At 49.6% G+C, this 13297-nt stretch overlaps 1 protein-coding gene across 4 annotated transcripts in view; it reads left to right on the top strand.

The window, feature by feature from the left end:
- The first annotated feature begins 265 nt into the window (after nucleotides 1–265).
- Nucleotides 266–13297, top strand: part of NTM (neurotrimin) — a 964639-nt gene continuing 951607 nt past the window's right edge. Inside the window, exon 1 of one of the 4 annotated variants that reach the window (XM_024987209.2) lies at nucleotides 266–647. In XM_024987209.2, coding sequence (XP_024842977.1) covers nucleotides 566–647 — 82 coding nt within the window. In that variant the 5' untranslated portion in view covers nucleotides 266–565. The remainder of the gene's footprint in view (nucleotides 648–13297) is intronic. The other 3 variants (XM_005226852.5, XM_010820973.4, XM_024987210.2) reach the window with 3 other exon arrangements.

Raw genomic sequence — 13297 nt, 5'->3', positions numbered from 1 at the left:
ATGTCCCTTTAAAATTTCTAGTAAGCAGTGGCTGGCTATGGGATTTTTCCAGTGTAAAGGGAATCTGAGTTCAGGAGGCCAGGGAATGCCAGAGGAAAGGGATTTTTTGATGTTTGGGGCTCTGAGACTGTCAGTTTAAAAAATGAAGGCAATATAGAAGGGCCAAAGTGACATTTATCATGCCATCTCTCCAGGCTCCTGTCTCTTTAATCAGCTAGCCTGATTTGCCCAGTAAATGATTCCTGAGTGTGTGTGTGTGCGCGCGCGTGTGTGCCCGCGCGCGTGTGTTGTAGCTCTGTCAATCCTTGGATTAGAACCAATGATTGCAGCTCGTAGGAGGGCTGTCCAGGGCCAGATTGTACGATGTGTCTCAGTGCCAGAGTATGAAGAGAGATAATTACTGAGAAGTCACACTCTCCCATCCTTGGCTTTCTTGTGGTGTCCTTCAGCAAAACAGTGGATTTAAACCTCCTTCCACCAGCTCGAGAGCAACGCAATCTGTCAGGAAAGAAAGAAAGAGAAAACCGAACCTGACAAAAAAGAAGAAAAAGAAGAAAAAAAAATCATGAAAACCATCCAGGCAAAAATGCACAATTCTATCTCTTGGGCAATCTTCACGGCGCTGGCTGCTCTGTTTCTCTTTCAAGGTAAGAGCTTGCTATTGATCTGCCTGCAGCCGACCCAGGAATTGTACAGTGTGCTGTGGGTGATTCGCAGACTCTCCGAGTCGGCTCTGCTGTATGGTTTGCAGGTGGAGGAGAGAGCGTTCGCTCGCGTTCCAGCAGCATGGCTGGGACGTTCTCCTCCCTCCCAGGCTGTAAGGGTATTGATCGATTCTGGCTGCTAGGGGAACGGGCGGGGGATGTATGTACATAAGTAAAGTGTGTCTGGGGCTCCTGTTTGGTAACGTGGCTGTGTGCTGGTCCCCTGGCTGTCTGTACATTCTTGCACACACACGATGGATGGAGACACATGGAAGCCGGGGAATTAAGGATTCGGAGGGCGGCGGGGAAGCTAATGCGTTGCTTGTGGTACTGGGAAGAAATTTCGAGAGGAAACTTTAAATATCTATCCACCAGTAAACTTGCAAAGCTTCTGCAAGGAGCAAATGGAAAATGCAGGCTAGGCATAATCAGGTAACTACGCTTTGTGGTCAGAAAGCCAGCTCTGAGGGCTGAATCAGTCTGCAGCGGAGCTGGGCAGCCGGGTTAGTTTTCTGTGTGTTTGGGGGTGTGTTTGTGGAGGAGAGCAGCGGGGGTTGGTTAAAAAGCAGAGAAGAGGCTGCGGGAGCAAGCAGGCTCTGAGATTCCGGAAAGCTGTCCTAAGTTGAAGGGAGAGAGGCGGTAGGAGTCGAATGCTAACGTTGTTTCTTTCTCTGGGAAGCCGAGCCCTCTGGGCTGCAGTCAGGGCCGGGCTTGCCGAGTTGTGGTCCTGCTGTGCTGGGGGTGGGTGGGAATCCACTTCAACCTGGACTCCCCTCGCTGCACCGGAGGTTGGGGGGGCCCAGCGCTCTGTCCCAGCTCCCACCTCCCAGCAGGCTCCCACCTCCCAGCAGCCGCTTTCCCTGCCCACCTGCTCACCCCGCCCGCCCTGTCCTTTGAGGATCTGGTGTGCGCCTAAGACCCCTGCGTTCTCAGTGACTGAGGTGGGCAGAGAAACTTTCCCTGGTGGGTGGCCCAGCTCCGCCTCCCACAGGAGCCCACTTGGGAGCTCAGTGCTGGCTGCTGCGTCCCCAGAGGAAAGTTGGCTCCCGGTGGGCGGGGGTGGAGAAGGCTGGGGAGTCCCACCCATCCGGTTCCCTTCCCCACTGCAGTACCGGGCTCTTGCGGTCCCCGTCACTAGTCCCTTGAGTTCCCCCTGAGGGTGGTCTTTGGGGACTCCCCTTGCCGGAGTTGCAGAGGCGTCCACACAGACCCACAGGAGGTGGGCAGAAGGACCAGGCTGGGAAGGATCAAATGCCTGCGAACCCTCGGCTGGGGCTCAAAGAGCGGGGAAGGGGACCCTGGAGGGCTCCGCAAGGATGCAAGGAAGTCCATCGTATGGGATCTCCTTGCCCTGCAGCTCCCAGCCTTGGGGGTGGGGAGCACGGGCCTCAGGGTGTCCCTCCTCCCCCACGGGGCAGTGGGTGTGAGCGTGAAGGAGGCCACGTGGAGGCAGCCCTGACTGACTCCTCTTATATAACATGGAGCAGAGGCAGCATGCGTGTGTGTGTGTGTGTGTGTGTGTGTGTGTGTGTGTTCACGCGCACCCCTGCTTGTACTTGGGTGAACAGGGGCTCACCCAGTGAGATCAGGGCCCCAACTCTGGCACTGGGGAAACTGAGCCCAGAGCCAGGCAACCTCCAGTAACAGCTTCCATCATGTAACCCAGAAATGTAAACCAAATGGGGGCAGGGTGGAGTCAGGGGTCCGGAGGAAGGGACAGGGAAGGTCCCAAGACCTCCATCATTTCCATCCGTCCTGAGGTCTGAGTCTCTTCCATTTTAACCTCCGACTGGAGACAATTGCCAAAATTCCACCATCCACAGCCCCACTGGCAGCTTGCCAGGAGCCCCAGGGCCATACTGGATTTACATATAAATTAGCATACGTGATTTTTTTTTTCATCAGAAATAAATGCAGGGAAGCATAATATTTGCTCATACTTTGAATCATTCCCGAACCGATGAGAAGAAAGTGGGGGTGCGAAGTTCTCCCCCCAGGGAATTCTGATTGTACACTCTTGTTGCCATCTTGGGTGGGGATAAGGGTGACTGGGTTACCCCAGCCCTCCTCACATTCTACCAAATCCTGAATTTCCTAAGACGAATCATGGCCTTACTTGCACTATCCACCTCGAACCAGCTTTCAATAGGCTTCGATGTGTCAGAAAAGAACTGGGCTGCCCAATTTTAAGGCAAAGTGACCCCCAAGACCCACCCCCCACCCTCTCGAGCCACGTGGCAGTTGGACCAGCCAAGGTGATGTGTGTTTTCTCTTTCAGGGCATGGGAGCTGGGGTGGGCCAGTTACCTCTTATCAAACTCACAGAATTACTCAGGCAGCCAGGTCTTGCCTGCAATAACCCACCCCTATTGCCTTGACCCGGTGGGACTAGTTAGAATGCAGTACACATTCTAAGGCAATTTTTTTCTTCTCTGTTTTTGTTTTAGGCTGGCTCTTCCTAGAGCCCTTACTTCCTGGGCTTCTTGCCTTCTTGAAAAGGTGTTGGGGGCTAGGGGTGGTTGATGGACCCCTCCCTGACCTGCTCCTCACCCCATTCCACAGCCACCATGATCCAGCTTAGAGGAGGAGGGAGTCAGCCCTGATTAGTGATAGGGAGAGGGTAGGGGTGATTAGCGCCCAGGGGCTCTGGCCCTAAGACGCTCTGGGGTTGATTAGCCAGAGCTCCTCCTCGGCCCTGGAGCCAGAGAAGCTCCTGGATGAGGCGCTGTCCTTTTCAGCTCACCGCCCACCTCCTGCCACGGAGAGGCTCAGAGAGGAATGGCTGGTGTACGGCATCTTCTCTCTTTCCAGAAACCCGACCATTTCTCCTTCGAAGGATTAATGCTCCTTTCAACACCTTCCCAGGAGCTGGGCTAGATTCCTGTCTTACCTTTCTCATTTTCTCTCATCTCCTCACTCACATCCCATGTCAACTACCTGCCCACATACACAGCAGCAGGGCAGAGGGGAAGGGAGAGGAAATGGAGCTGGGTTCACCTCTCTTTCTCTGAGCGCCGGCGACACGGACACGGTTCAGCTGGGCGGATCGGCCAAGTTCCTGCCACTCACAGCAAACACTTGGGTGCCAGCCGCAGCCTGAGCTGGGCAACGCTTCTGAGATGGGGGGAGTGGGGGTGACAGATGAGACCATAACAATGTTTACTGGCAGAGTGAAAAATCGGTTTGGGGAGATGGGCTCCTGGGCCTGATGTAAGTAAGCATTGTGGGCACTTGGAAGCATGGCCAAAAAAAAAATTAAGGGGAGATGACAGAGGAGCTTCATAAAGTGAACGCCAGCTGCCAGACTTGGAGCTTCCAATGGGGGAGGCAGGGGGGCCACGGGCAAGTCGTGGAGTGCATAAGAACTGCAGCTTCCCTCCACTCTTCACACCCTGGGACTGCCCTCCGGGCATTGGATGGAGGTGGGCGCAGAGTCCCAGCCAGGTGGGCTCTCGGGTGGCAGTTTCAGGCTAGTCCTAGGGCTGGCTCTTCCCTTTCATCACTTTTAAAGCCGAAGTGAGCCCTGGAAACCCTTTTCCGCAGCTGTGGCCTCTCCCCCTGACTTCCGTGGTTTCTCAGTGGCCTCTCTTGTGGCACGGGGCTGAAGGGTGCGGAGCTGTGTCCCTGGAGGGCCTCTCCTTGTTCCCTGCTTGAGTGCTCCAAGGGCACTGTCCCTAGCAGCTCCCTGAGGATCTGCCCCTGCTCCCTGGCAGCCCTGAGGTGCAGCAACCCAGGCTGGGGCCAGCTGCTTGTCATGGATGGGTCACACCAGTGTTGGCTTCAGCCATGTTTTATCCCTCGGGATGAGGTGTGCTCTCTGGACATCCTAAGAAGGGGTGACCTGCAGGACAGGTGATTCCTGCATATGTAAGAAGATGCTGGAAGAATGATGTGCGATGCTGTCACTCTCTCCTTATGGTGGAAACACTTCGGAGAGGATGATTGTGTCGAGGATTTGTCTCTGTTCCAGATATTTTATGTCTGGAGCTCATGGCCTGCTCCTGCCCATCAACTAGAAAGATGAAGGTGTAAAAAAAAAAAACAAAAAAAACCCAAAAAAACCCCACTTTGCTTTATATTTAACCTCAGCAGAGGTCCTATGGACCCTTCAAACACTGTAATGGGCGTGCCTGTCTGACTGATTTCCAATCGCTTCAGGTGGCCTGAGCACAGCTGGGTGGGGAGCAGGTACATCCGAACACAAAGTTCCCCATGACTTCCGTAGGTGACGATACTTCCCTCTGGGAAGTCTCCCCACCTGTCTGCCAGGCCGGGGAGCAACTCCCCCAAGGGTTGTAAAGACTCATTAATGCTTGTAACGCAGCAAACATGTGGTGCTAAGTGGAGCTCCACGCTGAGCCTGCTGGTATTTACGCAGCTCCTTTCCTTTCTGCTCTACTGGCTTGTTACATGTTTACTTTATGTCTGTAGTCATTTGAAATTCAATAAAACTAATTACACATAAAAAATGAAAACATGCAAAAATAAGGTAATCGATGGCCTGCAGGTACGATGGAGTCTTGGGTACCACATCCTCCGGGGTGGCTCGGCCCTCCTTCTCTTAGAGGGTGCGCGGTGGAAGAGGACCAGAGGGGATTTAGAGGAAACACGCAGGACCACGCCTCCTCACCCTTTCCTAGTAGGAGGAAGACTTTAGCCAGGAGGTGTCAGGGGGCGGGGCCCATGGCAGAGGGGCGGGGCCCTGGGGGAGGGGATATGGGAGGAACCAGGAGTTTCAGAGAGTAAAAATCAGATGCAAGCTGGACTGGCAAAGGGTGGAAAGAAGAGGCCCCCATCCTCTGCTTTGACTGATTTTGTTCAGCAACCTCTAGAGCTTATGTTTTATGTATTTATGTGTGTGTGTTTCTGCAACCTTCTGAACTGAGCCTGCCCTTGCTATGGCAGCTTAAACTTGCGGGAGCGTCTGTAGAAGAGATGTGCGCGTTCCCTCCACCGTCCCTTTCCTTCCTCTCTCCCCTCTTCTCCCTCCCTCCCTCTTTCTGTCCCCTCTCCCCCTCTTCTCTGCCCTCCCTTTTCTGTTTCTCGTGGTCCCTTATTCTTTCTTCCTTTCATTTTTCCTTCTCCTCCGTGGGAAAAATAATTGATCAGCTGACAGATCTGGGTCAAGCTGGTAGGGGCTGCTCTGCCTCATGTAGGCTTGCCTAGGAGAGGGGGGAGGGGGGTCTGTCCTCCCAGGTCACAGGAGCCCAGCTGATAGACTGCAATGGTGGTGCGGGGGGGGGACCAAGGAACCAGTGGGGAGTTCATGTCCGTAAGGTTAGCTGCGATCCCACTGAAGGCAGCGTCCTCAGCTGCTGCGTGTCTGATACCCCAGGGTTCCACATCCCTTTTCCCTTTGCCTCTTTCCTGCTTCTGTTCCACTTGTACCCCCTACTTGTTCCAGTTTCTTCCCTCATCTTTCTGCTTGCCCCTCCTTTTCTCTTCCTTCCCAAACCAAGACAGGAGATCACAGAATCTCCCCCGCTTAAGTCATATTAGAGAAATGGCCTTTTGTTTATTTGCAAGAAGAAAAACAGAAACTCTGCCAGAAGAGCTCTGTAAGTCATTTGCAAACTGCAAAACAAACCAACAGCGCTTCACATTTCCATTGCTGAGAAAAGAGTATTTCAAGAGAGACTGTCAAGCTGAGAAACCAAATATTGGAAAACACATTCTTCAGCTCTGTTACTAACGACATCTTAGGTTACTGAATTTGATTTTTTTTTTTTTTGGCTTCTTGAAGAGTATTGCCCTTTACAGTAATAAAGGACTGTTCAAAAGATGGACTGGTTTTGGCTTCAGTAGCTCATTCAAATTCACTCTCCAGCGGTGCCTCCTTGGCTTCATCTTGGTGGTGTCACCAAAATCCAATTCAACACAGACTAGATCTGGTTGTTTACTTGTGCATTGGTTCAGTCACCTGGCGAGTGTTTATTGAGTTCCTATTATGTTCCCTGCATTGTTGTAGGTGCTGGGAATATATCAGTGACCAAACCAACTAGAGTACAATCCCCAGATTTGATTTGATTTGTCATCCTTTTTAATCACGTTGGGAAGAACCAGCAGGAATATCAGAAGTAGGGGTGGAGGGGTGCTGGGTGGCATAGTCTTTTGCACAGTTGCCTGTGCATATTACGACGGGTGGCAAGAGCACACCAATCCTGGAGGCTTGTTTTTAGATAGGGAGCGTGGGAGAGCAAGCGCAGCCAGGCTCTGGGTTCATCACGTCAGAGGTGCTACCTCTGTTGCTCCATTGTGACTCCTGGCCGGAAGGGCTCAGGGTGTGTGATTCTCCCTCCCTTGGCACGTGGCAGCAAAAGCTGCTGTGAGGTGCTGGCTTGGTGACCACTGGCTCTTGTCATTGTCATTCAAGTTATTGGCTGGTTCTTGGCACCACTGCCAGCCCTGCCAGTGGCCTGTCCAACGCCTTCATACCCTGCCTTCTGCAGAGAACTGGATGGCCAAAGACAGCAAGGGGTGGGGGTGCTTACGCAGGCACGGTGGGGTTTGCTGAGGCAACTGATCAGGGTGAGGCAAGTTCAGTTCATGGGACCCTGAGGGTTTCCTATTTTAGGGTGGACTTAAGATGACCTCCTTTCTGAGAACCCTTTCTTTGCTACCTACTCGTGTGCTCAGTCATTCACTGAGCCCACCAGTCTTTTCTGTTCATGGGAATTTCCAGGCCAGAATACGGGAGTGGGTTGCCATTTCCTTCTCTGCTACCCACTCATCACACCCTGATTTAGGGTTCCTAGAATGACAGACAAGCGTCATCATTCATTTGCTCTCTGATGCTATAACTGTGGTTGGGACATAGCCTTTTTTCAGTCGTCAGCTTGTGTTTTCAGCTGTATGCACCCAAAGAGAATCGAGCTTCCCTTCTGCTCACAGTGTGTGTTGTGGTTGCCCTCTGAACACTTTAGGGGGGTTACTCACCTGGCTGCTTCTGTCTGCATTTCCATAGTGCTGGTGACTCTTCTTAGCATTTCCCCTGTAGAAGTACAGGTAAGTACCTTTCTCATGGATCCACGATTCTTCAAGTCAAGCAACCTGGAGCAATCTGCCTCTACTGTTAGGAGGTCCTCATGAGACAGGTGCAATGTGCCTTTGTTTGCAATACTCCCATTTTCTAAGCCAATGGTCCTCAAATTTGTTCTACCATGGAATCACCTGAGGAGCTTTATAAAAATGCCAACGCTTGGACCCCATCCCAGAACGCTTACATCAGCATCTCTTTGTGAGATGTTCTGATATTTTCCCGTGCTCTCTAAGAGGTTCCAACCTATGGCCAGGTTTGAAAGCCATACCTCTTTGGTTATCAGAAAACTTTCTCCAACCTGGGATAAGGCACATCCCTTCTAGGAGCCTCTGTCACTTCATTTCTAAAATTAAGCGGTTAGACTCAAAGATTTTCCAGTTTCACGTCCCACATTTTGCAATTCTGCAAATAGCCTTTCTGAGTCTAGTACTTGAAAGGTAGTGGTGCTAGGAGAAAACATTCAGAAGCAGTGTCTGTTTGCAGGAAACTAAGAATATAAACAGCCACAGACGGGCGACCACAGTCGGAACATGTGATGGTGTGTGTGCACACAAACAGTGCACACTGTATCATACACACTATCACGTATCCACACGTGCCTGTGTTTCTCGTCTAGAAGGCATCCTTCAGGTGGGAGGGAAGGACAAACGACCACAGCATTTCAGGTAGGGGGACTCAGGAATGAGAATGATCGATCCCATAGGAGAAATTCCGGAGCCTTGGAATGTGCGAATGTGGGTCAAGAATGGATGTGTTGGAGCCTGATTTAGCACGAGCTAAGTGATGGTGCGTCTTGGCAGAAGCTCCATTCATAAGTGTGAAGATTTCCATCTCTCTCTCCTGGCCTCCACTCCCGCTCACTCCCCAGGAACCGGCTACCCAGCCTGCCGCTTCCATCTCTCTCCTTCTCACTGGCAACAAAGGCTCCGTGCTCAGAACCCCAATGGCAGTTTGGCAGCTACTGTGTTAGGCTGAGGGAGGCTGGCTCTTGCCTCCCAGCCAGGTCAGACCCTGCAGCGCAGGCAGGAGGGAAAGCATGCCTGTTTTGATGGAGTCAGCAGGAGCAGACGGCACAGAGGGAGCAGAGCTACCGTGCGGATTTGTGCCAAGTACAGTCCCTGGGTAACTCACGAAGTGTTTCCACTGCTGTGTCAGCCAGGCAGAGTCACAACCAGCTCAGGCCCAGAGAGACTTTCATGATGGTTTATTTCAATCCCTCTGTTGGAGCTCTAACATCCCAGTGGTGCAGCTGCAGTGGTCCCCTCACTTCTATCTCCAGTGTAGGGGAACTTGCCTCTCTCCAGAGCTACTGCATCTGACTGATCAGGAAGACAGGGAGACAAAGGAGAAGAATCTGTCCTCTTATTGATTCCAGCCCCTTGTTCTCGATCTGGAGAGGAAACACAGCATAGTCGTTGGATGGTCTGGGCCCAAGCTTTGGCTCTGCCACTTTCTAGGCTGAAACTTTTGGCGATTTAATCAACCTCTGAGGGCAATTCAGTTCCCTCTTGTACAAAACAGAGCTAATTCTGAGACTTAGGTTTAAGGCTGGTGTAAAGATTACATAAGTTACTGCAGAGAAAGTGCTCAGAACACTGCCTGGCACACAATAAGCTCTCAATAAATATCACCTACAGTATTACGAGTGCTGCTAATACTACTACCCACAGGACGAGACTGGTTTTTCTTCGACATGACTTTTCTTCAAATATTTGAAAACACGATTCCCTCCCCTTCTCCCTAAGTTAAATATTCCAAGCTTTTCTCCTGTTTTCTGTATCATCATTCATAGAAAGCATGCCGATGGCCCTTTCTAAAATTATTCTGGTTATGCTGTTTTCTTCTTAAGGTAAATCTCTTCCCCGTGTGCTTTGAGTATTATAGAATGTAGCCTCACCTGATTCTAAATCCAGATAAAATGAAATCTCTGCTCTCTGAAAAGGCATGAGCCGGGGGTGCCAGCCTCTCTCCAAACCCTTTGTCCTCTGGTTCCCTGAATTCCTAGGGCTTTGCTGCAGCTTCCTCCTGGTAAGTGTGTGCCTGCTCCCTCTACTGATGGCTGTCCTGTCCACCTGGCAAAAACTTGCTATGATTGAAGACAGAACTCCCGGCTCAGCGTCTCTCCGAAGCTCATACTGCCTCCTTTTCTGCCCCCCACGGCTCTGGCGCTTCCTTTGGTCTTTGCATCTATTGCGAGTTGTGTGGTTCCCTGCTGACACCTCTGTCTCTGTCAGTGGACAGTGAGCCCCTGGAGGTCTGGGACTGCCTGTGTGCCAGCGCACCTAGCCTAGTACCTGGCACACAGCTGATCAGTGTTTATGGATAAAACAGAAGGGGGAGAGAAAGAGACAGAGAAGTGCCCTTAGGTTTATCAGGAGCCAGAGAACCCTGTAGAATCCGGGTGAGCTATAATTACCCCTTCCTTCTCCGATGACTGTGTCATACTGTTCACACAACAACCTGACCTTGGAACTTACCCTTTTCTGAAGTCTGTTTATCAGATTCAACTCATCTCCTCCTCTGACAAGACCTCTTTGAGACTCTGAATATGAAACTACACACATCAGTCACCCCTGCTGGCGATCACCAGCCATAAACCAGATGTTATAGGTACACAGGTAGCGGAAATGAGCTCTCATTCTTCCTGGCTAAACTCACCCAAGAGCAGAAATTGGTCCCTCTAGAGGTCAGCTGGTCAGAAGCCTGGAAGAGGGGGCTGCTCTCTGAGGTGGCATCAGAGGGCAAGGGAAACTCAGACCTAAGACAAGAGGAGAGTGACTGGTGGGTTTTCTTTATCTAGAGAAGGTGAAGAAGTAAGTGCTTCTTACCCACTTCTTCAAACCTACTCTGCCTCCTCCTTCGCCACTCCCTACCCCGGGGGCATTTGACTGTCTTCTAAACAGCCAGAGGAGACCTGACCCAGGCACAGCAAGATTAATTGACAGCCTTTTTTCTCAGTGCAATTGGTGATGCAAAGACATCTGTAGTTCAATAAGCCGTTTTGTCAATTCTGAAAACAAGAATAATCGTTCTATATTTCTCTTTCCTTCCTCAAAACTTCTTAACAGAAGGATTTGAATGCCTTATCACCACTTTTTCATCACTTTCTGGCACTGCTGAAGCCTTATCCAAGGCTAAAATAGTTTAATCACCAAGTCTGGAAACTTTTCACAGACTTTCTAGAGTTGTGGGAGGTACTTTGGAATTTGCCTGGTCTCCCACCTGAATAATGTTGACTAATTCCTGGGTCCAGCTCCAGGACCCCCAGAGAGCAGATGCTGTCTGAGTTGTGGTCCTGGTTCTGGCTGTCTATCCGAATCACCTGTGGAGATTGTTAGACGCCCAGGTTCAACTCACAAAAAAATCTCAGTATATGGATCAGAATGGGGTGAGGTCATCTCTACTTTGAAACACTTAGGACTTTCAGTGCAGATACAGCTGAGAATAATTGACACCAGCCCCCATTTCAGAGTAGATAAACTCTGCAAGAAAGTACTGCTCAGTATAAATTCTACCCTTTCTCTTTATACACAGTGTTCTAAATTTGTTCAGGACAGCAGTATGCTTGTTTATAATACGCACCTCTGAGATTTGCTTAGAGCCGAGGAGTCATGCCATGTGAGTCAGGCCAATGGAAAGCAGGCGGAAGTTTCCTGGGTGGCAGTTTGAGGACTGCACTCAAGAAGCCTGTGCTTTGTGAACCCTACCACTCCCACAGCTTTTCTTGACTGAGAGACTGGCATACTATCTGGGGGCCCAGGAACCAACCTGCAAACAGAAAGGCAAAAAAAATAAAAATAAAAAATAAATAAAAAACACTTACAACCAGAATGGCAAAACAGGAAGCTCTTAGGTTGAACTAAATGAATTTGCTGTTTGAGTAAATCAAAGATAGTTGGATAGAAACAATTTCACATGGCTCCGTCTAACAGAAGGACCCCAAGTTCAAGATAACATAGCAGTCATGCCAGCTGTGCAATATGTATTTCCACACTTATTATTTATGGAAAATATTTCCATATAATTAGGATTCCATTACTTGTAGCTGAATACAATCCTAGTAAATCTACATGGAGCAAAAATGTGCCTCTTTCTGACTTACGCCAGTTCAGTTCAGTTCAGTCGCTCAGTCGTGTCCGACTCTTTGCAACCCCATGAATCACAGCATGCCAGGCCTTTCTGTCCATCACCAACTCCCGGAGTTTACTCAAACTCATGTCCATCAAGTCGGTGATGCCATCCAGCCATCTCATCCTCTGTCATCCCCTTTTCCTCCTGCCCCCAGTTCCTCCCAGCATCAGAGTCTTTTCCAATGAGTCAACTCTTCGCATGAGGTGGCCAAAGTATTGGAGTTTCAGCTTCAGCATCATTCCTTCCAAAGAAGTCCCAGGGCTGATCTCCTTCAGAATGGACTGGTCGGATCTCCTTGCAGTCCAAGGGACTCTCAAGAGTCTTCTCCAACACCACAGTTCAAAAGCATCAATTCTTTGGCACTCACAGTCCAACGGTCACATCCATACATGACCACTGGAAAAACCATAGCCTTGACTAGACGGACCTTTTTTGGCAAAGTCATATCTCTGCTTTTCAATATACTATCTAGGTTGGTCATCACTTTCCTTCCAAGGAGTAAGCATCTTTTAATTTCATGGCTGCAGTCACCATCTACAGTGATTTTGGAGCCCCCAAAATAAAGTCTGACACTGTTTCCCCATCTATTTCCCATGAAGTGATGGGACCAGATGACATGATCTTAGTTTTCTGAATGTTGAACTTTAAGCCAACTTTTTCACTCTCCTCTTTCACTTTCATCAAGAGGCTTTTTAGTTCCTCTTCATTTTCTGCCATAAGGCTGTTGTCATCTGCATATCTGAGGTTATTGATATTTCTCCCAGCAATCTTGATTCCAGCTTGTGCTTCTTCCAGCCCAGCACTTCTCATGATGTACGCAGCATAGAAGTTAAATAAGCAGGGTGACAATATACAGCCTTGACGTACTTGAGTTAGAGCCACTCAAAGTACCAGTAATATTGTGCGATCCAATTTCCTTCTAGAGAAGACTGTGATGGACCCTAGTTATCTTATCTTGACATTCTTAGTTCCTTATCACCATTATCATGTGTAACTTCTAAACCACTAATCATTGTGATCGCTATCTTCTAAGAATGTTCCAGTTTGATGATGAGTCACTAAAAGACATTAGCAGATTGTTCCTGCTGTAGTTTGATTGGCAAAGTGGGGAGTGGGTTATTGCCTACTACACTTTGGACTTTATACATCAGGCCACTTTATTATTACACTCATTTCTTTTCTTGTTCAGATATTCCACTCTATTGCTCATTGAAGTTGCACTCATTCCCCTGTCTAAATTGCTGTTATTCATGACCTCTCCCATCCTTGCTTTTATGTGTTTGAAATTTCATTGCATGTGGGTCCATTATTTAAATCCACTGAGGCTATTTTTGTATTCTGATGAGCTGTCACCATTAGTTTCCTGTCATTTCCAAGTGATATAAACTTTCATGTCCACATCGCCAAGGTGAATGATTAAAAAA

Source organism: Bos taurus, chromosome 29 (assembly GCF_002263795.3).
Source record: "Bos taurus isolate L1 Dominette 01449 registration number 42190680 breed Hereford chromosome 29, ARS-UCD2.0, whole genome shotgun sequence".
Taxonomy (NCBI): domain Eukaryota; kingdom Metazoa; phylum Chordata; class Mammalia; order Artiodactyla; family Bovidae; genus Bos; species Bos taurus.
The sequence above is the reverse complement of the archived record's forward strand: the minus strand, read 5'-3'. Positions and strand labels throughout refer to the sequence as shown.